The 27986-nt window shown below is 39.5% G+C and overlaps 3 protein-coding genes, 1 long non-coding RNA gene and 1 pseudogene across 6 annotated transcripts; 3 read left to right on the top strand and 2 right to left on the bottom strand.

Moving 5' to 3' along the window:
• Positions 1-24: 24 nt before the first annotated feature.
• LOC6042560 (serine/threonine-protein phosphatase Pgam5, mitochondrial) lies at positions 25-27942 on the top strand. Of its 3 annotated transcripts, XM_038262803.1 has the most exons (4): positions 26-389; positions 456-852; positions 8267-8574; positions 27856-27942. In XM_038262803.1, exons 1-3 carry the CDS (start codon positions 217-219, stop codon positions 8546-8548), a joined length of 852 nt encoding a protein of 283 aa, XP_038118731.1. In that variant the 5' UTR covers positions 26-216; the 3' UTR covers positions 8549-8574; positions 27856-27942. The 3 variants fall into 3 exon arrangements, with proteins under 3 accessions (XP_038118732.1, XP_038118731.1, XP_038118730.1); XM_038262804.1 differs by lacking the exon at positions 27856-27942 and having other exon boundaries at positions 25-389; positions 8270-8661; XM_038262802.1 differs by lacking the exon at positions 27856-27942 and having other exon boundaries at positions 8267-8661.
• LOC119768977 (serine/threonine-protein phosphatase PGAM5, mitochondrial-like) lies at positions 8819-9692 on the top strand. The gene is made up of 3 exons (XM_038260841.1): positions 8819-8943; positions 9034-9358; positions 9415-9692. The coding sequence occupies exons 1-3, from the start codon at positions 8819-8821 to the stop codon at positions 9688-9690; spliced, it is 726 nt and encodes a 241-aa protein (XP_038116769.1). The 3' UTR covers positions 9691-9692.
• On the bottom strand, positions 10194-10607 carry LOC6042559. The gene is made up of 3 exons (XR_005278454.1): positions 10482-10607; positions 10355-10422; positions 10194-10292 (listed from the first exon to the last, which is right to left on the bottom strand). It is a non-coding gene; the product is annotated as an uncharacterized LOC6042559 (long non-coding RNA).
• Positions 13461-22227, bottom strand: LOC6042558 (tyrosine-protein kinase Abl). The gene is given in 4 exon segments (XM_038260840.1): positions 13461-13845; positions 13848-14804; positions 14867-14925; positions 22145-22227. Coding segments are annotated over 4 exon segments (1410 nt in total). The 3' UTR covers positions 13461-13534.
• Positions 23345-24664, top strand: LOC119769627 (annotated as a pseudogene).
• Positions 27943-27986: the final 44 nt, after the last annotated feature.

The raw sequence follows: 27986 nt of genomic DNA, 5'->3' as shown, positions 1-27986 counted from the left end.
TCACTTTGCAAAAGTCAAAACAAATCGTTTTCGCGTTTTGCCGGTTTCTGTTTCGCTCCGACCTCTTCGCATCGTGAATCGTCATTTTTAACTTATTTTCTCATTTTATTGTAATTTTATAATTTCTGTGTTCAATCCATTGTGCCAAAAAGCTGTGTTCGGTTGCATTTAAATCTCAACTGCTCAGTATTATCAATTTTGTCACTAAAGTCAATCATGGGATCGTGGACCAGGATGCAGCGAATGGTCAGCCTGACGGTGGGTGCCGTGGGGGGAGCGGCCGGATTTTGGTACGCGTCCCGCCAGTGGAACCAACGGCAGGTGTACGCCTCGTGGACTACCAACTTTGAGGTGTCCAAGTGCGGCAAGTGGGACTACAACTGGGATCAGTAAGTTTCGATCTTTTTTCTAATTCGTTTTAAATGGGTTTAACGGGATTGTTCCGTCGCAAGCAGCCGCGACCCGCGCAGCCTGGTCGAACCGGTGGGGGACAATGTCGACCCGGTGGTCCAGAACCGGTACAACGAAAAGTTGGACAAAAAGCGCACCAGAGTTACACGCCATCTGATTTTGGTCCGCCACGGTCAGTACAACATGGACGGCCGCACCGATGCCGAGCGTTACCTCACCGAGAAGGGCCGGAAGCAGGCCGCCTGCAGTGGGGAACGGCTGAAGCAGCTGGGCTTTGATTTCGACAAAATCATTCGCTCGACGATGACGCGGGCGCAGGAAACGGCCAAGATTATTTCCGGTTCGCTGCCCGAGCTCAAGCTGCACGACGATGCGATGCTCGAGGAGGGAGCGCCGATTCCGCCGGAGCCACCCGTGGGCCACTGGCGGCCGGAGGTTTCGGTATGTATTGGGGACAAATGTGAACATTTATTTGGACATTCTTCAATCGCAAATTATACGCGATTGAAAACAATATGTGGACAAACTTGTAATTTAAAAAAAGATAGTCAGCTTTATCATATGTTCGTCGTGGAATATTTTGGTTGAGTTTGTGCAGATTTGAAACAATAAACCTGTCCAGATAACTTTGATTGTTTACGACGATAAAAGACCTGAACTTTTGTTTTTGTCTGTTTTTACGCTTTTTTTTATTCTTCCTGGACTGCCGCTCGAGTCTTGTCCGTCCCATCGCAAACAAAAAAACGTTACTGAATCCACCCTTAGGTGGTTGGCGCCTTCCTCACATTTAAAGAGTGCTATCCAAAATGCAAAAAGTGCGTAAATAACACTTAAGTGTTCATAACTTTTGATAGGGTTGTCAGATCTTCAATGTTTTGGACGCGTTGGAAAGATCTTTTGAATACCTATCCAACAATATGAGAGCATGAGAGATCCGGAAAACGTTTTCATCAACATATCTGAGATTCAGCCTCTAAAAAGCGTATAAATAACACTTAAGTGCTTATAACTTTTGATAGATTTGTCAGATCTTCAATGTCTTGGACTCGTTAGAAAGGTCTTTTTAATACCTCTCTGTATGTATAGCATGACGGGTTTTCTTACAAAAACTACCCTTTTTACAATCTTTCGGACTTTTGTTAAAATCGTTTTTTAGCATAACTTTTTAAGCACTTAACTAAACTGCATAATTTTTGATAGCGACTTATGGGACCCCAAGACGGATCGAATGATGCCAAAACGGACAAAATCGGTTCAGCCAATGTCGAGATAATCGAGTGACAATTTTTTGATCAACATCTCACCACACACACAGACATTTGCTCAGAATTTGATTCTGAGTCGATAGGTATATTGTGGATTTAGCTCGTAGCTGGATTTTCTGGCATCTTCTCACGATCATTGGAAACGGTCGTGGATAGACCTAGGGGTTCCCAGTTGGAGTGAAAAAAATCAATTTATAGAAAAATTATGGATTATAATTTTGCTTTTTTATCATTTCTCCGACATCAGGAATAATTGTTTGAACATGCTCGCAATTTTTTTATTCGGTCGAAAAAATATTATTTTTCTTGAAAAAACTTTCATTTTTAATCACTTGATCACCCCTAATTATGGCTCGATGCCGCCATCATGCGACCGCGTGCTCCGTTTGTTTGTCAACAAAGCTGCAGCTGGATGGTGAGACGAAGTGAGGGGGGAAGAGATTTTGACATTTTTATGCCCGCATCTGGCCCGCCGCCTATTTCGTCGGTCACTGAGTCGCCGGTCGTTTCCAGTGACCGAGTCCAGCTAGGAACTGATCGTACAATACATGAAGGTGGGTCTAGGAGATCTAATTGAGAAGCGAGTGATTTTATATTGTACGATCAGTTCCTAGCTGGACTCGGTCACTGGAAACGACCGGCGACTCAGTGACCGACGAAATAGGCGGCGGGCCAGATGCGGGCATAAAAATGTCAAAATCAATAATAATATTGTTTCTTTTCAATCAATTAAGTTACATTTAATTCATACTTATTCTATGGAACGTTAACTTCGGTATCCTTTTTATCTTAGGAACAATATCTACCTTTAGATATATTTTTTTTCTGAGTCTGCAAATACAAGATCGTTTCTTGTGCTATTTGGGCCTCAAAATTGTAGTCTAAAATGTTAACGAATCTTTATTCGCACAGAGTAATTTCTCAAAAGTTTCATAAGCTGGTTGCATTAACTACTAATTAGATTTAGATTTAGAATTAGAAGTAAAAAAAGTAGCTAAACACAAAATCACTTTTAGACATCAAAAAAGGGAAATTTCCTTGATACAGCGAAATTATCCTAGGGATTTAGAATTAAAAAAAAAAAAAACAGATTATGAGGACTGCTATGCTCGATAGAGGATATGGAAATTGAACTTATTTTGAAAAAGCTTTTCCTTCTTAGAAATAATAAATAAAAATAATTTAAAAAAAAACTTAGATTTCATATCTGGGGTGTGACTGCTAAGTAGGGTACGTTATCCATTAGTGGACCCCTTTCCTATAGTGGACCCTCTGAAGGGTTTTTGATGAAAAATTCAATAAAATCACAATTTCAAGCGTGTTGTTGTCTACAAATCATTTATTTGGCATGTTCAGCATCATTTAAATTAATGTTGACTGATATTGAATTGTCCTTTTTACCAAAATAAGTGTTTTAAGTTCGGCATCTGAAATCAGCCATGGCCACTAGCATTTTCACAACAAAACTGCTTTTATATTTAATGATTGAATTAACTATCCAATCATTTTTTGACTGAATATTTAACTTCAGCATGTCGAAATAATGTAAGTTTAAGTAACTTTACTAAAATAAAGCGATGAACTGCTCATTTTCGAGCAAAAATTAGGGGGTCCAATATACTGCCGTTCTACGCATAATTGTCCCATGTTCAAAAAAGTGCAACTGAGAAAAACGCAGTTGAAATTTTTCGACAGATTTCTGTGTTTCTACGCATAATTGTCCCGTGAGTTCCTATCCACCCTATGTGTCCCTAATCGCCCCAGTTAGTAATATATCACTCTTATTTATGATCCTCTTGCTATACAATGCGAAAACACGACATAATAGGTCTATTCCCGTACTGCAGAATTCTGCAATTCTGCACGAAATCGGCAGCAGAGCGTTCCCGTACTTTTCTGCAACATAAGTAACTTTTTTCCCAGGCAGAACTTCTGCAATGAGAGAGACAGAAGTTGCAGCAAAACCGTTCCCGTACTTTTCTGCAAGCTCTCTCTTCTCTTTCTTGTTGAAAAGTGACTGCAAGTTGGTGTGATGGATGTTGAGTACACGCTTACATAAAGATTGCAATTTGGGTGAAATCAAGCATTTTATTATTAGTTGTAATATTTTTTTTGTTTTATTATTACTAAATTGAATTAGTCTTTTGAAGAGACGTTTGTATACTTTGAATTGATGGATTTTTTGGGTAGTTAGTTTTTTTTATGTCTGGTTTTATTGAGAACGATTTTTTTGTGTTATCGATTTCATGCTTAGTTCATTAATGTAAATGAAATAGCGATATTTTTTAGTGTTAAAATGATAACTTTTTTAAAAGACTAAATATGTGTGTTTAAATAATAGGTAAATTTAATTGCCAAATAATAAATTGTACCTTTAACGGTGCTACCAATTTGTATTCTTATTTGAACCAGAAAATGTGATGTAATTTAGTCGAATTCTTAAATTTTAGGAAGTTCAAATTCTAAAATTCGGAAATTCTTAAATGCGCCATCTTGAATCACAAAAAGTACATTTTTTTGGAGTCGTTAGAAAATCAGGTTTAGAGGATTTAGAGATTGAACATTTTGACGAGTTCTTCGGAAAATAGAGTACGAACTGTTTCTATTTTTTAATATTTGAGTTTTCATTTTTTTATGTACAGAATTTTAAAATTTTACTTATTTTTGTTCTTTTTAGTTTCTTTATTTTTTATTATTATTTTTTAAACTGTAACTTTTGAATTTTTGGTGTTCTGAACTTTGAAATATTCAAACTTTTGATTCATTTATTTCGAATTTATAAATATTCGAATTTTTAAGTTTAGGAACTTTTAAGTTAGAAACCTTTATTTTTTTATTTCGAATTTTAAAATTAAGATTTTTTTGAAATTTGCAATGTTTAATTTTTAATTATTTGAATTTTCATTTCTGATTTATTGTTTTTTTTCTGAAATAAATATTTGCAATTTTTAAATTTCTCTAATATCTGATTTATTTTTTTCAAGTTCCTCAATTTGAAAATAGTTCTTTTTATATTTTTAATCACGAATTTCTTAATTTTCAGATTTATAAATTTTTGAGTTTCAAAATTGTAGAGTTTGTGATTCATTTTTTTTTATTTGTCAATTTCGCTGCGTCAACGTTGTGCTTCGATGTGAAATCCAATCATAATTTATTTATGTTATCTTTCAAACATTTTGCTATTAAAACATGTATTTATGGTCTATATAAATATACCTTCTATATTAAACTTTTTTCTTCTTTAAATTATGTTTTTTTTTAACGTACCTGCCATTCTCATTTCTTAAATTGTTTACCTAATGTAAAGTTTTGAGTTGTTTCTAATATAAAATGTCTACCTAAGCATTATTAATTTCTAGTTTAATAAATGGTACATGCTTGATTTTTTAGATAAAATGTTGATTTGCATAAAAAATAAGTCCCCGTTCTAGAGGTAAACTTCTTTCAATTACAATTTATGTCAATCCATTTTTTTAATTGTTTTGAAATAATTAAAAAAAAAACTTCAATACCCAATTTGAGTAAATCCACTCAACTGTGTACAATATTGCAGAAAAAGTACTGGAACGCGCTACCCAGGCAAAAGTTTTGCGGCTTCTCTCCTTGCAGAACTTTTGCAAAAGAGAGAGATGCAGAGAGCGAGCTGAAAAGTACGGGAACGTGCTGCAAAAAAGTGACTTATGCTGGCTGCAGAATTCTGCAGAAGCTGCAGAAATTCGGCAATTCTGCAAGTACGGGAATAGACCTAATGCTTCGTTAAACTAATGATTCCGTGAATGAAAATACTTGGTGGGACAATTATGCGTAGAAGTGTAACGATGGGACAAACAGACTTGGTGTTGTTTTTAATGAGTTTCCGAACAAAGTAAAAGATTTTATGTGTTTTTCTTAAAATATACGACAAACTAAACTTAAAAATGTCAAAAAGTCAAAATTGTCCAAAAATGACATGGGACAATTCTGCGTAGAACGGCAGTATAGGACAACGAAAATCCTAACTTTTCCAAAAGTGGACCCCTGTTAATTTAACCTTCAAAAATGAAGAAAACTGTGTATTCAAGCAAAAGTTTCTCTAAAACATACAATAAATGCTTGTTGTTATCAACCTAAAAGCATATTTTTTCAATTATGAGTATAAATATAGCTGTTTTCATGTTAAAAGTACCAAAAATGCTGAAGCCGTCAGAATTTATAATTAATCAAAACTATAGTTAATTGTATTTAACTGAAGCATCATAATTGCAGTTTGAAATGATATTTTATAAAAATAAATCAATAACAAAACATTTTTTTAAATAAACATGCGTGGTTTTATCAGCAACTGAAAACAAATTTATTATTTAGTTTCGGTCAACCATTTATGTAATTAATATGGAAAAAAATGCTTCAAGATTACTTTTTTTAAATTATTTTTATGTTTATAGTGGTTTTTGAAACGTTTTCTCTGATCTTTTTTGGAAATAAATGTGTTTAAATGTTTGTTAGGTTTTTTGTTGTTCAAAGCCAAATTTGTTAACAAAACATATTTGTTTATAATGAAAAGTGAGCAAAATCCATCATTTACTCATTATATCTATCATTAGACCTACACCATGCATCAAAACATCAAATATCGGTTAAATTTGGTATCAAAATAACAGTTTGCCTATAGTAGACCCGGGTCCACAATCGGATTATGGACCCGGGTCCACTATAGGAAAAGGGGGTCCATAACAAGGTAAAAAAACTTTTTTTTCAAATGGCAATTTTTCTGTTCAAAAACAAATAACTGATGAAACAAATAGTCAATATTGTTCAAAAGACTTCAGATTTCATTGTTTTGTACAAAGGGTTATGAAAATGTGCTTAAAATATTGAAAATTTGTAAAAAATGTGCTTCGGCTCTACTAGGGGGTCCACTAATGGTTAAAATACCCTATGCTTCAAGATAAATTCTGGGGTCCAAATTCTTTTTTTTTTTGCTTCTCTCAATTGGGTCCTAAAATGAAGCTTAGATTGCCGATATTATTGTTTACAGCGATAACGCTTATTTTTCTGAGTACAATGACCCTTTGAACGACCACAAAGAGTTTAAAATGGATTTTTAAATCAATTTTGAAAAAATAACGTCGCGGTCCTTCTTGACAGAAAAGCTCGTTCCAAGGGGACCATAGTTGATCCATCGAAAAAATGTTGTCTTGTCAAAAAAAAAAAAAATTTGCATTAAAATGAAAAAAAGTGATCAGAAATGGTTTTTAATCGTGTTTTTTACCGTTGTACATACAAATTGACATAGGGCTTTAGTACCCAATTATAGTTATTGGAATTTTCGACAAGTCAAATTTCAAACTTTTTGAATAAGAAGATCAGAGAAGCATTGGTTTATTCGAACTTGGACATCGAACATTGAACTTCCAATATTCTAAACAATTTAGAATTTTTCAAATAATTTTCTGATTACCTAGTTTATATAATTTTGCTTCGAAATTTATAAGTATGAAATTTCCCGGGAGTCTCGAGTGAATTTCCCGGAAATCGAGAGGTCCAAAAATGGACGATTTCCCGGGAATTCCCGCTCGTCACCCTCTACCCGCAACCAAGGTTGTGAGTTTGGCAAACTGTCTAACACAAAAAGTTCGAGTTTGTTTGTTTGCTTGCCATGGTCTAATAGCTCCTTGACCCACCGGCAATCGCATACATGTACTTTGTACACACTTTGTAAGGGCATTTGTATGAAACGCAAAAACACGCATTGAACTGTTTATCTATTTCCACAACCAAATATGAATTTCCAGAGCAAAATTTGATTTTCTTTTGTTCAATTTCGTGAATTTCCGGAACAAATTATAAAAAAAATCCCGGGATTCGGGAATCCTCGGCACTAGTCGCATTATTTTCAGCAAAAAGAATTAACGATCTTTACCTCGTGTTTTCACAATCATGTCTGGAGTTTTTTTTGAAAAGGACCAATCAACCAAATTTCCAGTTTTTGCTTTTTGGGTGTTTTTAGAACCGCCTTGAGTCAGGGGTATTAAAAAACACCCAAAAAGCAAAAACTGGAAATTTGGTTTATTGGTCCTTTTCAAAAAAAACTCCAGATGTGTGACATTCCGTTTACTCTTTCATTCCCGGATTCACAACCATTCCCCCTCGAAACAAAATTTGCCAACGCAGTTTAAGCCCACAGTAATTTGGAACCCCGTGTTTAACTTGAAGTCCTGTACGATCGGGGTTCTAAATAAATTTGGTCTCAACGGGACGTTACGCGTGGTCGGTTCCCAATCCTCCTCTTGTGTTCTTTCTTTGCGGTTTCCTGAGAAAACAAAAACATCTTCGGCGAGTGTTCGTGAACGAGGAAACGAGAAGCAGTGATAGAAAGAGAATGCTCATGCTGGAATTTACGTGATAAAAGAGAACACTTATAAGCTAAATTTAATGACGGTCGCTATACCTTCTAATGTTTTGGTGGAATCATCAAATGATAGTTTTTTCTATCACTTTCAACACCGATTTGGACTATTTCGATATGCCGTAATTCAATGTTTTTGTTGAAGGCCCTAACTCTAAACACAATATCTCTCTCCCCGCTCCGGTCTTCCCTCCTTTTGCAGCAGTTCTTCGAAGACGGCGCCCGCATCGAGGCCGCCTTCCGCAAGTACTTCCACCGGGCCGAACCGGACCAGAAGCAGGACACGTACACGCTGGTGGTTTGCCACGCCAACGTCATCCGGTACTTCGTGTGCCGCGCGCTGCAGTTCCCGCCGGAGGCCTGGTTGCGTATTTCGCTGGGGCACGCGTCCATCACGTGGATTTCGGTCATGGACGACGGGCGGGTGACGCTGCGGACGCTCGGCGAAACCGGCCACATGCCCAAGGAGCTGCTCAGTCGGTAAGTGAGAGGAAGTGGGGGCGTTGGAGGGTTTGAATTTATGTTGAGGTTAGGAAGTGAAGATTTGAAAGCATTTAATGTGAAGTAATAAATAAGCAATGAAATTATGGAAGAGTATTTGTCGTTGACTAGCTTATTTATAAGAGAAATATTTTCCCAATTTGTTCCAATTTCATGCCCTTTTCAGCATACAAAATTTGATTCGTTCCGAAACTGTAAAAAGTTCAAGCGAAAGTAGTGAAATATTTCAATCAACTGTTGATTTTAGAACAGAATGGCAGTGTTCAACAGTATTGTGGCAGCTTTATGTTTCTTGACTACATTGCAGTGGTCACTGCAAGGAACCTACGGCAAACAAAATGTAGCCAAATGTGGCAAATGGGATCACAATTGGGACTAGTAAGTACTTGGGCGCCTGAAATATTTCATTTGACATCTGTGCAATTTGAAATATTTTAGGCGCCTTAACACACCACACTTTTATTTCAGTCCAAGCAACCAAACAAAAGCTCGAGGCACCCGAAATTTGATCCTCATCCGTCACGGCCAGTACAACCTGGACGGACGAAACGATTTCGAAAGGTATCTGACCGAGGTGGGCCAAAAGCAGGTCGCCTTCACGGCAGACTATCTCAAGCGGTTAGGCGTCAAATTTGACAGGATCGTTCGCTCCACGATGACACGTGCCCGGGAGTCGGCGAAAATAATTTCCGGATCGTTTCCCGGCCTGAAACTCCTTGACGAACCCCTGCTGATGGAGGGAACCCCGATTCGACCGGATCCGCCATCGTCCAGTCGGCATTCCGACAGTGAGGTTAGTTTCGAACACTTTAAGCCCGGATAGACTTTTCCGTAATTTAAATCTCCAAGATCGCCACCACCCACGCACGGATCGAGGCCGCCTTCCGGAAGTACTTCCACCGGGCAGTCCAGAAGCAGGGCGACACGTACACGCCGGTGGTTTGTCACGCCAACGTCATTCGCTATCTGGTGTGTCGAGCGTTGCAGATTCCGCCGGAAGCGTGGCTCCGGATGTCGCTGCAGCATGCCTCGCTGACGTGGATCGCGATTGGGCACACCGGTAGGGTGTCGCTGCGGTCGCTCGGCGAAGCGAGTCACATTCCGCCGGAACTGCAGAGTCGATAGTTAGCGATGCAATACGGAGAGACTGGCTAAGGCTCATCCATGAATTGATAGATTGATTTTGGTCCGGATTGAAATATTAGTTGAGTTTGCTAATTAGTGGTTTAGTCCTCCTCATCATCCATGTCCGTGTCGTCCTCCTCGCCTTTCACGTGCACTTTTTTATGCCGGCGTTTCTGTTGCAGCTGGCTGAACTTTCGTCCACATCTGGGCCATTCACACGCGTATGGTTTTGTGTGGGTTTTTAAATGATGATTTAGGCTGGTTCTATAGTCTACTGCTAGTCCGCACACCGAACAAACGTATGATTTTATGCCTAAATGGACGTTTCTTATATGTTCGTTCAAGTTCTCTTTTTTTTTCATTGTAACTCCACACTCACATACATGTTCTCGTTTACCGCTACTTGTTGGGACGAGTTTTCGGGCTCTTTTCAGCAAATAAACACCGTCGGTTTCTAGTGTAATGCTTGCTAAAAGCTAAAAATATTTTATTAATTTTAAGTACCAAATTCCGTTTTGTTCCTACTCACATCGGTCACCTTAGTTTTACTCTTCAATTCGACAAACTCCCAAAGAGAATTTAACACCGTAGTTTGCGGGCAACTAGAACAGGTAGGTAGTTAAATTAACTTATTGTTTACATTTCCTTATTTACATTAACTCACACACAGGCAACTTTACAACTACTTCACAGAGCAGCCGATGACACAAGGGGTTTTACCCCACGGACCTCCTAGTTTTAAATAGTTTTAGGATTAGTTTTAAATATTCCTTTTTTGTCACCGTACTTACAACTTCCGTTGCGAAATAAAGCAGTCAAATTAACCCTTTCAGCCTTGATCCAGTCAATCGCAGGAATTTTCTCCTTCACACACGGTATCGCAACCTTCTACTTTTTTCTTCGTAAACAAACTTTTGCCCACATCATTTCGTATGGAAGCGTTCTTTTATTACGTAACGCAGTAGGGGGGGAGGGGGGACGGAGGCCGTGTTACGCTCCATATAACATTTTTAAAATTTGTATGGAAATTTTGTAACGAGGGGGGGGGGGAGGGGATCTAACAGTCCGATTTTTTGCGTTACGAAATAAAAGAACGCTCCCTATGACGTTTCCTCCCCTAGCTGTCAACACACATCCGAGAGCTGGTTGCGCGGCTGTCATCATTCCTAAGTGCATCTCCAGCGCTGGGTGCAAACATCGAAGCAAAGCTAATTTGCACCCGACGTCAACCCCATCGCGGTACCTGTCGCGGTAGCAAATTTGCTCTCAGTTCTTCGGGATTTCACTTTGCTACCCGTTATTCAGTCTGTTTGCTACCGCTTCAAATGGAATTATGCACGGAAAAATCAAATCAAGCACGGAAAAAAAAAATTCAAAAATTTCAAAAATTTCAAATTGTTTTAAAAAAATTCAAAAAATTTCAAAAATTTCAAAAAATTCCAAAAATTTCAAAAAATTTCAAATTTTTTTAAAAAATTTCAAAAAATTTCAAAAAAATTCAAAGAATTTAAAAAAAAATCCAAAAATTACAAAAAATTTCAAAAAATTAAAAAAAAAATCCAAAAATTTCAAAAAAAAATCAAAAGGTTTCAAAAAATTTTAAAAAAAATTCCAAAAATTTCAAAAACATTTAAAAAAAATTCAAAAAAATTCAAAAAATTTCAAAAAAATTCAAAAATTCCAAAAAAATCAAAAATTTCAAAAATTTCAAAAATTCAAAAATTCAAAAATTTCAAAAATTTCAAAAAATTCAAAATTCAAAATTTTAAATTTTTTTAAATTTCAAAATTTCAAAATTTCAAAATTCAAAAATTTTAAAAATTTCAAAATTTCAGAAATTTCAAAATTTCAAAATTTCAAAATTTCAAAATTTCAAAATTTCAAAATTTCAAAATTTCAAAATTTCAAAATTTCAAAATTTCAAAATTTCAAAATTTCAAAATTTTCAAAATTTCAAAATTTCAAAATTTCAAAATTTCAAAATTTCAAAATTTCAAAATTTCAAAATTTCAAAATTTCAAAATTTCAAAATTTCAAAATTTCAAAATTTCAAAATTTCAAAATTTCAAAATTTCAAAATTTCAAAATTTCAAAATTTCAAAATTTCAAAATTTCAAAATTTCAAAATTTCAAAATTTCAAAATTTCAAAATTTCAGAAATTTCAAAATTTCAAAATTTCAAAATTTTAAAATTTCAAAATTTCAAAATTTCAAAATTTCAAAATTTCAAAATTTCAAAATTTCAAAAATTTCAAAAATTTCAAAAATTTCAAAAATTTCAAAAATTTCAAAAATTTCAAAAATTTCAAAAATTTCAAAAATTTCAAAAATTTCAAAAATTTTAAAAATTTTAAAAATTTCAAAAATTTCAAAAATTTCAAAAAATTCTAAAATTTTGATTTTCTTTTGAATTTTTGAATTTTTGAATTTTTGAATTTTGAATTTTTGAATTTTGGAATTTTTGATTTTTTGAATTTTTGAAATTTTTGATTTTTTTTTTGAATTTTTGAATTTTTGAATCATACATTATACATATCATACATGAAGCAGACATATAAAAATCTCCGAAACACGCATTCAAAACTTTGCCCCCCGGCTTGCCGGTACTTGTCGGTATCAGAAAATGAGTACCCGACAGGTACCGACACATATTTTTCTTCTAATCTATCTAATCTAATCAAACACAAGCGCAGCCAGTCCGAAGAAAGCATCCTGGAAGAACATGTGATTAGATTACGCCACATGTTCTTTCTTGTCAATATTAATGATTGTAGTACATTTGAGCATCCCCGAAACGTATTACACTCATAAAAGCGGCCAGGCCTACTGCGTTGCATTAACCGCAGAGAGGATTCTGTGAACGGATCACGTTTCACAGAATCTACAGGGGAGGAAGGATGCGTGGACATACCGTACCAAACGCTCCGGATCAGTTTTGATGTGGTGTGTGTTTTGTATGTGCAATTTTTGTAAGTGTCGTGAGATTTTGCAATTTGATCATATGTAGTATAGGGGAAGGGTAGGATAAAGGAATGTACCGACACATATTTTTCTTCTACAGATGAACTAGAGATCAAATTTGATACCTGCTTTGCTACGCGCGGTGGGAGACTCGGGGGCAAACTCGAGAGCAAATTTGGTGGGAATCAAATCGGGTAGCAAATAGTTAAACTTTCGACATTTTCGAAAAATGAAATTCTTTGAAATTTTCAATAGGATTAAAAAGTTTAATAAACTTTTAACATTTCTAGGCATGAATCAACACATAATTTTTGATTTTGAAGGTTAACGAGAGCAAAAAATGATAAAAACCCATTTTTGCCCCCCGCGGTGGGCTTGTTTCGGTGGCAAACATGCTACCCTAGCGGTGGGGATGACGGAGTTTTTTCAAGGTGGCAAATTTGATCTCGGTATTCATGAGCCGGGTGCAAATTTGATTTGCACCCCAGCGCTGGAGATGCCTTAAGGGAGCTGATGACCAGGGATGCCAGATACACAGATTTGTCTGTGTTTCACAGACTTTTGAGCTTGTGTCAGACATTTTTTGAGGTGCACAGACTTTTAAAAAACTTCATTAAATTATTATTTTGTAATCTTTTTTGTCGAAACTTATTTTATAGTCTTCAAATTCATAAAAACGCAATTTCTGATGGATTTCAATGACTGTGAATTGAAAAATTTAAATTTTAGACAAATGCACAGACATACACAGACTTTTTTACAGACATTTAAAAAAAACAAGTGGCATCCCTGCTGATGACCGACCCAGCCGGGGGGTTGCTACGGCGACATTTGCTGCGCCGCGTCGGAACACTACTTCTGACCCAACTGTTCAATTGTTGTTCTACTTGAACCTGCTTATCAACCACCTTGACCTCGACATTAACATGTGTTCTAAGTCGTGGAGTATGGTTTTGAAGGTTGGCCTGTCCTGAAAGTTCCACTGCCAGCACTTTCGCATCAGCTCGTATACTTCTTGCGTGCATCCCTGTGGTCGCTCCATCCGATAGCCCGATTCCAGCTGGTGGTACAATTCGGTCCGATCGATCCCTGGGTACGGCAACATTCCGTACGTTGCAATCTCCCACAGCAGCACACCAAACGCCCACACATCCGATTTAGGGCTGAATTTGTTATGCGCTAAGCCCTCCGGGCGGTCCACTTGATCGCAAACTTATCGCCGGTATGGGCCGAGTACGAGTCGTCTTGCATCAGTACGGCCAGTCCGAAGTCGGCCACCTTGACAAGGTAGTTATCGCCAACAAGACAATTTCGTGCCGCTAGATCGAGGTGGATAATTTTGCGGTTCTCCTGGTAGTTCATACCGGACGCGATCTGAGTGTACAACAGTGGCACGGCCGCCGCCGCCGAGCGCAAGAAGTCGACTAGGTTACCGTGGCTCATCAACTCGATGATAAGGTAATACGGAGGTTCGCACGTGCACACACCTGTAATTAAACAAGAGAGACTACAGTTGCTACAGTTTCGAGCAAAGGTGAACATCAGCTGTACAAGGTTTGGATGCTTCAAATCCTTCATTATGGCCGCTTCCTTGAGGAAGTTTATCAGCGCCTTTGGGTCCTTCGACGTCTTGACCGCCACCGTTTTACCGCACCGTTTTCACATTGCTTCGAACACCTTACCGTACTGAGCACCGCCTATCTTCTGCTTTATCATGAAGTCCGTCCGGCATATTTCCCACTCGTCCGGCTCGGGACTCAAGGGGAACACCGTGGGATGTTGTTCCTTTGGTACCGGGTATAGAAAGGCCGTAATCAGTCCCTGGCCCTTGTGCAGGACGCTGTAGTAATGGACTAGCTCAGCGAGTGTGTTGAATTTAGCTTCTGCATTTAGGTACACTTTTCTATTCGAGTCCTCAGATATACGGTAGTGGTAGACGCGTCCTTCGTACCGCAGGCTGATACTGCGCTGACCAGGTGAGCTTTCAGTATCGCGCACTAGGAAGCTTCCGTTGATGCCAGAGCTGAGCAGTCGTACAGATGCGTTTAGCGAGATTGAGCCATGGTACCAGGGGTACTTTTCACAACAGGAGTACGAGCTGAGGGGCTGCAGGTTTTCGGCCTCGTCCTGGTCCTGCTTGCCCTGATCCGCTTCTGCCTCAGACTCAGCAGGTTTTCCATGGACTCTGCCACTTCCTGCAGTTCCTGCTCCTCGCTCTCGTCCGCCACCTCGGGATGACCATCATCGGCCGCGTCCTGGTTCTGCCAAGCAGGGCTGGGGAGTAGCGCATTCTCGAAGCAATCAGGCAATGATGGAATTTCAAATTCAAATATAACCTGCCCCTCGTCTTCTCGCTGCTTCTGCTCGACTAATTTAGTGTAGTGTAAAATGTTGCTGTTTAAACTACACATTTTTCCATTGCGTCTCAGATGTCGTTTTCGTTCATGGCTATTAGCAAAAACATAGCCACATCGCTCACAATCTCTACGTTTGTCAGGTAGTTTTCTACAGGTATGAAGAGCTCTGCCTGGAAGAAGTTGATTGCAGATTGAGCAGCTTGGTATTGTTGCACAATTTTTGTATCTCTTCTTGTGATTGTTCGGTACGGGCAGTCAGGACATAGGTATTCTCCATCGAACTTCTTGAACTCCTGGTAGTCTTCCTGGATTCCGCCAGCTTCTGGATTAGTTTCCATCACTACTGAGCATTTCGGAAAGATTATTGCAATAACCTTCTTAGTATCCCCGGTCCAAACACATTTATATCCGGATGCAAAGAAGTCGTTGACGCAATTTTTGTACTCCAACTTCTCATACAAATCAAGCCTTGGAATTTTTTTTTTCCTGATTCATGCAGCAAGGCATGATGGCAACGAAGATAGTCCCTGCTCGAACATCTTTCCAGTTAATGTCGCGGGTGTGGTTGCTGAGGTTTATCATAGTAGTAGCCTTCCAAACACGGTCCAGCAGTTTGTTTGTAGGTAGAAGTGAAGCAAATTGTATTGCAGCTCTTTTGGTCGGATCGATCATCTCGATCACTGCTCGCAGGTAAACACTTTGTTGCACCTGGTGCAGAGGTCTCTGTGCATACATTTTTTTTCGGAAAAACTTCCGAATGGATTCGGGAACGAATTACTGCATGCGGACAGTATCTGCAATATGTCATGTTTGTAAAGCTCTGGAACATCCTTACATCAGTGCGCTGCTGCTCCGCCACGGCTACTCGGTCCATTGGACAAATGGCTTCAATAAAATCTGGGAATTTTAGCACATTTGCCCAATTTTTCACCCCACTCCACAACGATCCTTTTTCTTTATGGCCCTGGTGATTTTCGAGTCTAAAAATGAAAATGTTTAATGATGACAACTACTCTACAATACGAGCGCAACCTGTCAAAGCCTGTTGCAAGCCGCGACAGTTGGAAAGTTCCGAGGGCTACACGTCACACTGTGTCCCGGAACATCCCAGGGGGAACTCGGGCCGTTCGGTTTGTGGTCAGTCCACGAAAAAGGTCCAATACTACTATTTACCTACTCAGGGGTGCCCAACCTTTTGGCCCAGCGGGCAAGTACTGATTTTTCTGAAGCAGTGACGGCCCGGAATTAATATTTGATAAAAGTTGAAAAAGTAAACACATTTTTTCAATTTTAAAGCAAATACATAAAAGAACTAGTGTTGCTAATAAGATTCATATACCTTGATTTTAAAAATTTAAATGATCGTTGTAATTTTTTCAAGTTTTTGATACATTTCTCAATATTTGAAAAACATAAAAAATACATTAATTTTGCTTACTTATTTATTAAAAAAAAAGAAAATAGAAAAAAAACTTCAAATTCAAGTAAACACAGTCAAAACTGAAACAAATAACATTTAGTCTCTTTTTGTTAATTTTAAGACAACAATCCAAGTTTTTACATCAATTTCACAATTTTACGAAATGGATTATTTTGTTTTCCTGCACAATTTTTTCAGTTAAAAAAATCAATATAAAAATTATAAGAATGAAATTCAAATATGAAGATTCAAATTGATCTTAAGCTTATTTGTTTAATTCAGACAATAATTTTATTAATTTAATACTTCATGAACAACCTGACCAGCTGACCAGCCCATAGAAATATTTTAAAAAGCCTTCGCGGGCCGGACGAAATAACTTCACGGGCCGGACGTTGGGCAGGTCTGTATTAGGCGTTCAAAACCAATGCGAATGAGACTATTCCCGGTTATTTTGTGTTGAGTTTAGCATAAATGATTCAATCTTAGACAGCCGGCTGTGACAATCTTGGAGCCAAAATAATAAGAATAGGATCCCAAACCCAAAGCTAAAAACTTGATGCGCCATCTACGCCATAAGGTTACGTTTACGTTTTTGCGCGATTAGTGCAAATGGGAGTAAAACTATTTTATGATTTTTTTTTAAATAAAAATTGATCTTTTGGATTAAAATAAAGTTAACAGGAGGTAATAAATAAAAACTTTTATCGATTGACTTTTTTTTATTTATTTTTTGCTAAGTTGCATTGCAATTCTGAGATCCGGATTAAAAACGCGAGATTGAGGTTAGATTGCTAATTTTGAAAATCAATTCATTTCATAGAACTGATAGAAGCCATCCTTCCCCTGTAATGGAGCGGAACTCAACCCCACCACTCGTCTGTGATATTAGTTTCAAGGAACCCCAACTTTCGATCTCACTAGGTTTTTTGGCCAAATTTTCCCTAGGTTTTGTTTAATTGCATTTAAAGAACCTTCTGTAACCAAGCGGTAAATGTAAAAGAAATAGTTGCAAGGAACACCAAATCTCTATGAACCAGCCAATTACACAAGATGTAAAATTGTCATTTCGGTAAATAAAATGAATTGAATTGAATTGGGTCCTAAAATGAAGCTTAGATTGGTGATATTATTGATTACAGCGATAAAGCTTATTTTTCTGAGTACAATGACCCTTTGTACGACCACAAAAAGTTTAAAATTGATTTTTAAATCAATTTTGAAAAATTAACCTCGCGGTCCTTCTTGACACAAAAGCTCCTACTTGACAGCTCGTTCCAAGGGGACCATAGTTGATCCATCGAAAAAAAGTTGTCTCGTCAAAAAAAAATTTTGCGTTAAAATGAAAAAAAAGTGATCAGAAATGGCATCAGTAGTGCGGTGCCTGTGTGGACGCTCAGTCCTGTTTTTTCGTGTTATTTTCCGTCTCTTTTGTGTCGCTGTTCGAGTGCATGGTGATTGGTCATTATAATTAAACAATGGCATCAGTAGCAGGCCTGCAAAATGTTTCCAACCCAGCGTACACATGAAGCAAACCAAAATCTCAGTTCACTGCTAGCATCTGACTGTAAGCCTGTGTCCGTTCAACCACTGCCGCCTGACTCGTGCCGGTCGGCTGCTGGAGAATGAGAGACGTGAAAAAATGAGCTACACTCACTCAATTCGTGTCGTATGACTGACTCGTAAAATCCTCTCTAAACACTATTTTGACTATTTTTAAACAATTGAATGGTTCTAGACTGTGCAAAACACTTAAAACAACCATAACTTATATTTAAAATTACATTTCCACGCATAAATACCAACTTTTTGTGTAAAAACTTGTTTCTTTATGTGTGTGCGTGCAACGTCGAATGAGCGTTGGTCGACTACTGCCTCGCATTGCAGCTGCTCAGTGAGCTAGGGCACTCACGACTGAGTCGGGTTTGTTTATGTCACGGTTTTGCGGTTCAGTGAATGGATCTGAAAAAATCGTGTATGCGTCGCCGATTTTCGCGTCAGGACCCCTGACATTTTCAGCTCTGATTCAGTAGTGCGGTGCCTGTGTGGACGCTCAGTCCTGTTTTTTCGTGTTATTTTCCGTCTCTTTTGTGTCGCTGTTCGAGTGCATGGGGTGATTGGATTTCTTCTTCTTCTTTTTTCATTTATTTTTTGTTCGCGCGTTCGTTGGCCAATGAATTTTATTTTTGTTCTCTTTATATAGTTTTCGATAGAATCGATCCGATTTTTGTTTTTTGAGACAAGCAAGTCGTATTGCTGGATTAAGTCCTTTCCATATCATCGAGGATCGGAAGGTACGTCGACGGATATGTTTTAAGGCTTATATAAAATAATTTTAATGAATGAAGCCCTTCCTACATCACCGTTGATCGGAAGGCACGCCGACGGAGTATTTCTGGAGAATCGCGGTCGAATTCCCCGTGTTCTTACCACTGGTCGTGGCCGGCGTCGGTATTGATCAGCACGATAGGGACCTTTGAAAATTGCGAAGGGGTGATAATTGGTTCCTACTTTTCATCTGTGGTCCACGGAGCAATGTTTGGGGGTCCTGGTCAATAACGAAGTAGCAGCTACGGGTAGACACCAATAGAGTTATCTAAGCCCGTTCTCACGAACACTAGCACGCCATTTGTTTTGCTGTCGGGTACAAAATTTAACCTCACTTTTTTTCGTGTACGTACACGCAATACATGCGCACGTAGATAACTCTATGCTATGCTATGCTTCCTTTCGCGTGCGTGTGAAGGTCCGGCTGGCTCTGGCTGTCCCGATGACAGTTAGCCAGTTCGATTTGCGATGCCTTTTCGTTGGGTCGCAAAATTTTTTGCGTCCGTTGTCGGTGTGCAACAACAACAAAACCTTATCATACCATTTCAGTTCGATAAACATTGTAACTCGTCGTTCGCATCGTTAACCAGTACCTCACTAAACATCAATCATTTAAAACTCGTTAAATCATCTCAAGTTAAAAATTGCACTGTTCAATCCTTCATTCATTAATTTCATATGATTTTGGTTCTATCTTTCCACAGCCGGCTGTCTAAGACTAAACCATTTCATTTAAAATTTAACAACAGTTAAACGGGAAATGTCTCATCCGCAGCATCCGATTGCTTGCCTTGAGAATAAAACAAAATACCGTTACACAAACACTATGATTTTGGGTCGCATCATCATCCTCTATGATGAATCCTGACCAAACACCCTATCCTACTAACAAGTTTTCAGGTTCCTGGCGCTCGTGGGGTGTAAGCACAGAGTAAATCAGCTGCCCTAGTAGCAACCTGCGCTAACTAACATTCCCGTCCCTTAAAATCGAGGTCTACAAACTGACATGGCGGGCGCCGTTGGTGGCCAATGACTGTTACCTATTCGCAACTGATCTAGCTTTAGCAATCATGGTGTTTTATCTTTTCAGCGCATTCATACATGCTGTTGATAAGGGAAACACCATTAGATCGTCGAAGCCTATAATCAGTAGTGCTGAAAGGATATTACGGTTCTGTTCAGCAACGGAGGGGCAACCATGGGTGATCTCTCATGCGCATGCTCATGCTCAAAAAAGTGATCAGAAATGGTTTTTAATCGTGTTTTTTACCGTTGTACATAAAAATTGACATAGGGCTTTAGTACCCAATTGAAGAATACCCGAAGTACAGAGGGGAACGAGTGCTGCACGATCTACATGAGTTTTGAAAAAGGTCTGGGAGGAAAATATTGAGTTCCCATTCCTTGTAAAGTTATGGAAATCGTCATTAATCAATGACGTCAACTAGGCTTTAACAAATTGCGCTGTTATTTTGAATTTCCCATGCTTTCAAAATACTTACTCATTTTCATTAACTATTACACCAACATTGCCGTCAACGTTTTCGAACAATGTCGTGATAACGAGCAATACTCTTTCCGTGGACAGTTCGTTTACGCAACCCGGCAGTTGTTCATCATCAGCGTCACTGGAACATAAAAATAATCCAATAAAATGCAAACTCTTAATCTATTAGATTGATTGAAGGAAAGAGAGCGGGGGTTCAAAATGAACCACCATTTGCTCTGGGATTAAAAATAATTAAAAACCTATCACTTTAAAGACCACCAACTTTGAAAAATGTTTAAAGCTTCAGGGTTCGTTCAAAAATTACGTCCATAAATAGGGGAGGGGGGGGGGGGGTCTGGACTTTGTAACAGCCCATGTTGAACGTAAAGGAAAAGTGCGTGACAGGGGGGAGGAGGGGGGGGGGGTCTAAAATTCCGAAAATCTCTGGACGTAATATTTGAACAAACCCTCAGAGCAATTCTTTGAGATTTTGGTCAACATCAAACATTAAATAGCCCTTTTCAGGGCTCGGATTGGTTACGAAAGAGTTATTCTTAATTATTGCGCCTTGCAGCAATTTCTAGAGTTTTGTGTCAATCGTGCTAGGCCTAGATTTTTTCATCACACTGCTTTGCAGGACAGAGAACTGTCAACTTTGCGCACTTTGCACCGCGCTAGAGTGCTGCGGGATAATTTTCATCACAGTTGGCAAACCGAATTTTCATCACACCATCAAAACAAAACAAGTGCAATACATCGACGTCTGACCACAATCTAGTCATCAAGATGTGGTGGCCGAGGCAGTTAAGTCATAGAGATGGTCTGTTTAAGGTCCTTGGATCGATTCTTGTAGTTGACACTTTTGGGTTTTTTTTACTGGTTATTTTTTCTAATTAGCTCGAGGGCACAATTATATCGGCCATCTTGTAACCGTTAGTCACATTTCTTGAACGAACCTTTACTTTTTAACTTAATTCCTCATTACACATTACACCCTACACTAGCAGCGAAGGGATTTGCGTACCGCTGCAATTAAGACAGGCTCGACAGCGCTGTGTCGAGATTGCATGTTTCCCTCTGGATAGATTAGGAGAGAGATGCGGAGTTTTATCACCGATTCCAAAGATCGGAGTCTTAGGCCATTCAGGCGTCCGTGTGGTTAGTCGAGTGTCCCAGTGTCAGTCCTGTTTTCGTACTGGTCACGCTCTGCATTATGGAAGAGAAAGTGTCCCGGCGTAAGAAATTAATCCGTAGGACCTCTGCAACCTACGGTTTTTGGTCGGTCCAGGCATGTGAGTGCGCAGTGGTCATTGCATGCATCGAACGTCAAGGACCATCTTCAACTCTGGCGCGAAACGCGCCATCATCGTAAAGGAAGTTCCCTCTCGGTTCAACCGGATCAGCCAGGTGCTGGGTTGGCCGATACCGTCACTGAGGAAAGACGCCTAGCCGCGTGAAAATCCAGCTACGCCCGCTCGACATCCGGCAGCGGAATCCTGCCCGAAGCAGCAACAACTGCCATCAGCCGTTTTTGACTGCAAAGATCCACCGTAGGCCAAGATGCCGGCGCATCACCGCTGCATCCCGACACCGAAGACCACGATTCCACGGTCGGAACAATTCGTTGACTCTTTAATTACTTAGACGGTCCCAAACACTTTCTCTGGGCTGGACGAGCTTTCTGAACTTCCAAAAATAAATAAATAAACAGCCTGCCATAGCAACGGATATCTTCGTCATCACTGTGAAGAAAAATCACTGTGATGAAAAAATACTGTGATGAAAATAATTGCGCAAGACTCTAGTAAAGTGCAAAATTCGCAATACAATAATCGATTTATTACCCCCTGCGGCACCTACGTCAAAAGTTCGTTCAAATTCTGTTTAGAATTAACTCACAGCTTTTCAGCCTCCTTCTCAACCACCGGTATCGGTTGCGAAGCCTCCGCCGGTCCGCCTACAACTTGGTCCACGTTATCCATGTCCGGAACGGCCACGGAACCGAAACCTTCCGAAGGAAAATCGAGAGCGTTTCGTACGTTTGAGAAAAAGAATACACAATGTGCTTTTTCTACACGCAAAATCCAGATAACAAAGATCTGTGTAAAATTTTGCACAGATTGCACGAAAAATCCACGAAAGGAGCTTTCTTTTATTACGTAACAGGGTGTTCCGATGGAGGAACATTTGCCGAACGAACGAAAAAATGAAGTTTCACGCAAAAACAAGTTTGACATTATTTTTTAATGCAAAATTGAATTTGCAATCGAAAAGTACTTTACAGATTTTTTGATAAAGGGCTCCGTTTACAAGATATAGCCACCGAAAGTTTGATTTTAGAGCAATTCCAGCTCAAATCAGGAATTTTTCTGGTACTTTTGTACCCGACCCTCTCCGATTTCAATGAAAGTTTTTAGACATGTTATCCTAGGCCTATATAAGCCATTTTTGTGTATATGGAGCCAATAGTACTCGAAAATAACATTTGAGAAGGGCGTAAGGTATTTAAATATTTTTGTATTTTGCAATTTAAAAATTACTGTGGTCCAAGACAAACTTGTAGGAAATTACTTTAAGCATATAGATGAAGACACCATTCCGGATATGCTACCATTGACAAAATTGCCACCGTTGCCGGATCTCACCAATATGAATCTTCTATGTCAACAACCGACCGTTAAGATATATCAACCAAGTTTTTTTTTTTTTCATAAAATTATTTTTATTAGGTCCTTTTCGGTACTGGGACCTGGTTAGGACCGAGTCGGCTTTTGTAATTACAAAAAACTTAATAATTACAGAGGATCTTGTGTGTAAATGTTAGTGGGAGGGGAGCCGATTACCCGCGGCCTACTCGGGGTTAGTAGGGAAGGGATTGATGTTAAAATCAACCAAGTTCCACGAGACCAACAGTTACGCTCCCATCACCAAATGTTTTCTGTAGAGCAGATCACGTTGTTTTGGGGCACGAGTTTCCACTGCCATACCAGTTCGTAGCAAAAGGACTATACGACGTGTTATTGCGCGTATTCCCGAAAAAGACACGCGGCATACCAGCCTCGAAACGACGCGCCGCACTTTGACCAAATGCGTGGCTGCGTTTGACAGTTCTAGTTTTCTACGATCTGTCAAATTAAATGTCGCGCAGAGCAAAGTAGTAGAGGTATTTTTTCCGCGGTTTGTTTTCTCGATCAAAATTTACAATTTTTGTTTAATAAATTAGATTAATTGTTGAAAATGGACCACTCTGAAGTGTTTAATAATGTGCGGCACCGGCAAGCCAGTGTAAATACAATCTTTCACTGCCTGTACGCCTTTTTTTTCTTGGATTTGATCGTTCCACTCTGGCCAAGATTTTTGGAAAGTCCAAATCGGTTGTATGCAAATGGATCCGGAAGTATAACAGTGAGGGAACTTTCACGAGGAAGCAGAGGAAGCAGGTTTATCGACGGTTTGGTGCACGCCAGCGGCAGTGGTTGCTGGATTTGTACTACAAGGAACCGGTTTTGTACTTAGACGAGGCGTGCCGTCGATTCCAGAGACACTTCAATTATTCAATCAGCCGGGCGTCGGTAGTAAAAATTTTACACGCATCTGGATTGACCTGGAAAACAATCGAACGCAGAGCAATACAAATTCGAAAATCTAACATACAAAAGTTTGCGGACGAGATGGACTCTTTCCAATGGCACTTCCATCAGCTCGTATTCCTCGATGAAGTGTCCTACGATTCTCGAGACATGCTGCGCAATAAGGGTTATGGTGTTAAAGGGAAAAAGGTACGACTTATCATCTTTTATCTATCTATTTTTATAATTATTTTAAAAAAATGTTTCTTTCTAGGTTATTGTTAAAGGAGAATTTAAGAGACGTCCAAGAGAATCCTACTTATGTTTTCTTGGGCAAACCGGAATGCTGGAGTCGTATCGAACAGAGGGAACATTCACACGTCAAAAATTTTTCGATTGTATTCAAAAGTTTGCGCACAGTGGTAAAGTTTCACAATATCCTGGCCGCCATTCCATTTGGATAATGGATGGCGCCAGGATTCATTGTGACAAACATATTATCATGTATTTGAGGTCGTTGGGAATTTTACCAGTTTTTCTTCCCGCTTATTGTCCCATGTTTAATCCGATAGAAGTGGTTTTCGGCCTGGCAAAACGAGACCTTTAAAGGTACTACATCGAGAACTCAAAAAAACCACTATCTATTACCGTCACCGAAAGCTTGACCAGATTTGCTCGCTTTGATTGCACTAATTTGTTCAAAAAATGCGGTTATTTGTATGGAGGAACATTTGACCCGACTGTCGCATTGAAACAGCCATTGAGTGAATATGGATTTGATACTATTGACAAATAAGATTAAGATTATTTTCTGATAAGCAATGTTGGATTTGATATCATCAATAAAAAGATTAAAGCACTTTTGTGTAGTTATTTATTCAGTAATATCGAATAACAATGGACAATAAAAATGAGAAAAACGAAAAATAGCAAGATTCCGAGTTGAGCCAGTTGAGTTACTTCTTTCGACCGTGCTCGAAATCCAGCATATCTCCAACTGCATCACGGTGAGACTGGCTCAGTGTCGTCTCCTCCGGGGCCGTGGTCATTTTCATACCCTGCAGCATAGCACGACACAAACTGAACTTTTCAGCCAGAGCATGTGCTGAGTTCTTTATCTCGAACGCCACACTCATGAGATGGTTGCCGTGATCTTCGAGGATCTTGACAGTTGGCTCCAGGTTGTCAAGAATGTTCTCGGCCACGATCAATCCCTGACGCGTACTTTCAAGGCGACTGCCTTCGGAGGTTGGCAGTGAGAAGAACATTCCCCGCATCGAGGCTGGCGGCAGCCGTTCCTTGAGTTCTTGTTGCTCATCTGCTGGCGAACTCTGGATTGATGTAGCCCACTGGATCCAGGCTGAGTGATGTGCTTCAAGGTGTTGATTTTTTTCCATCAGTTCCTGCACAAGTTCGTTGAGCTCAACGTTTGACGGAGCGCCAGACCGATCGCAGTCCGATGGCTGGAGGAGATGCTTATTCATTTTTTCCCAAATTGCCAGCGAATTGATCGACGTAGAGTACGCGAAAGCAAAAACGAGCATCGTTTTGTCGCGCCAATTTAGCAGCATGCGTCCCTCCCCCAATGCATCGATCCTAATCACGCTCTTTCGCTTGACGTCCTTGAGCCACACAAACTTTTCTATGTCACGTAGGTCTGGTTCCAACTTGGCGGACCAGCTCACTTCGATTCCGTTGGCCTCAGCCACGTCAACCTCACGACGCAAATATGGTTTCACAACATCCCATATACATTGCACCACCTCCGGAACCGAGTTTCCAGCAACGATCTCTGGAATGTTTTTTTTGCATTAATGCAAATCCCATTTTTCTGACGTGTATAGTTTTTCACGAAGAAATTGGCCAGAAATCTAAATTTGTGCGTCCCTTCTTCTAAGGTGGCATTCACGTCCTCCTCACCAGCAGAGGCAACGTCACCATCACTTCCGGTTGCAATCGGGTCCTCCTCCATTTGTGTATCTCCTAGATCAAGATCATAATCAATCGCGTTCTGGTCGTTGACCTGGGCATCGGTCTCGTCGTTGTCGAAACATTCCAGACGTTCCTCGTCCGTGTAGTCTTCGTAGGTTTCCATTTTGCTGAAAGCTGTTAAAATCACAATCAAAATCAAATTTAAATTATAACTGTTTAAAATTACCGTACCGTAAATCGCTGTTTCTTTAAATTTCGAAAAACCAAACCAAACTGCTTTAGAAAAAATGAAACTGGCAAGTTTTCGTTTTGAACTGTTTTGATTTGATGACGTTTTGTGCAGCAGTGTTGGCAGTTTTGCCGAAAGTAATATTCAAAACAAAATGTATGGCAGTGCTGCCAAAAAGTCTTGAGCATTCACTTGCGTGATTATTTTTGGCTCCTCCCTTTTCAAATGGTGTCGGTAAGTGTCGGTAAAGCAGTTCACCATTTAAAATCATATTTTATTAATTTGTGGTACGGTTCACATAAAATAAGAATTGAACAGTTTGGGGTAGGGTATGACTATGATCCACGAAAAAAATCCCTTGTAAAAATGTATTGTAACATTACCTAACGACCTATTTAATAAATTGTAGGATTGTTTGGGGAATGGAAAATGTACGGTTGCACCCTATTTGGTGTATTATTAAGATCATTTAGGAAAAATCATTCGACAAATGGTGACTGTATGGTTGTTGACTATGCGGGTACTGCGGCGTGTACGTTTGAAAGAAACGGACAATATACAGCACGGTCGACAAATCACCAATTATAACGCGCCATGTGTTGACACCAAGCGGAATGCTGTGGGATAGGGTGCAAGGTTTGTCAAGATCAAACAGTTATACCGGAGCAAAAGCTGTAAAAAAATGTTCAGATCATCCCTGAAAGGTAACCAGCGACCGGGTCATGATCTGGGACATTCAGTTACGGCTGTAGACGTAGGATTTGATCCTAAGGCGAACGACCTTATCAATATTTACATCGAAAGTCAGTTTTGAATAGAACAATCAATAAGAACAAAGAAATGTTCATCAGATAAATAGCCATGAAATGTGACTACACAATCGTTTTGAAGGGGAGAATGCACGTTTTGTTGACAGCGGCAGATGGATCTTCAAAATATGTCCATTACGACGTCAACGGGCCCAACAATGTAGCAGTACCTATACTGCCTTTTGGAAAGCCACCGCGTCCTTCGTTGGTAAGCAGTGTACAGTGTTAAATTACTGGATAATGGAAAATAAAACACCCCCAACGAATTCCACCACATTTGACTATTTCGTCAAACCGCATCCAGGTTGGGAAGGCAGTGGTTGCGAAATATTCAAAGAGTATGTAAAAGATGCTCTGTTGATAAACGGAATAGAAAGTGACGCAAAATAAACAACACGAACAACGCCAACGGCCAGCAACACTCTGTCAACGCAGTCCAACTACCCCAGCCCCAATCGGATCAACAACAACCTTCACGCGAATGCGCAGGCGCACGAGTACTCGCTGTTTAACGATTCGTACGGCAGCAACCAGTGGAGCTCGAGTGGTGCTGGTGGAGGTGCCGGAAGTGGCGTCCAGAATCATCACCGTGGGCACCATGTGATTAGTCACGGATTGGTTGGCGGAGGGCATCACCACGTGCATCACGGAGGGCCGCACCACCACTATCAGGCGTCGCAAGTTGGAGGTGGGGTCGCGGTCATGGTCACGGACACGGATCACATGGCGTTGCCGGAGCGTTTGTGCTCGAGAACGAACCGTTGCAGGTATGTTGAATCGTTAGGGCAGCTTCTCTCCTTGGCGGTTTTATTAGGGTGTCTCCACAGCTGTTGAACCAAGGCAAATCAAATATCAAATTTCGAATATATTAAAAAAAATATTAATTACAAATTTTATAGCATCTTGAATTTAGAAAAACTTTAAAATGAAAAAAATATGAAAAAATTAGGAAGCTGCGAAGTTTGTGGATTTCAGTCATGGACGACGGGAGGGTGACGCTGCGGACGCTCGGCGAAACCGGCCACATGCCCAAGGAGCTGCTCAGTCGGTAAGTGCAGGGGGTGTTGGAGGGTTTGAATTTATTTTGAGGTTAGGAAGTGAAGATTTGAAAGCATTTAATGTGAAGTAATAAATAAGCAATGAAATTATGGAAGAGTATTTGTCGTTGACTAGCTTATTTTTAGAGAAACATTTTCCCAATT

Source organism: Culex quinquefasciatus, chromosome 3 (assembly GCF_015732765.1).
Source record: "Culex quinquefasciatus strain JHB chromosome 3, VPISU_Cqui_1.0_pri_paternal, whole genome shotgun sequence".
NCBI classification, from domain to species: domain Eukaryota; kingdom Metazoa; phylum Arthropoda; class Insecta; order Diptera; family Culicidae; genus Culex; species Culex quinquefasciatus.
The sequence above is the reverse complement of the archived record's forward strand: the minus strand, read 5'-3'. Positions and strand labels throughout refer to the sequence as shown.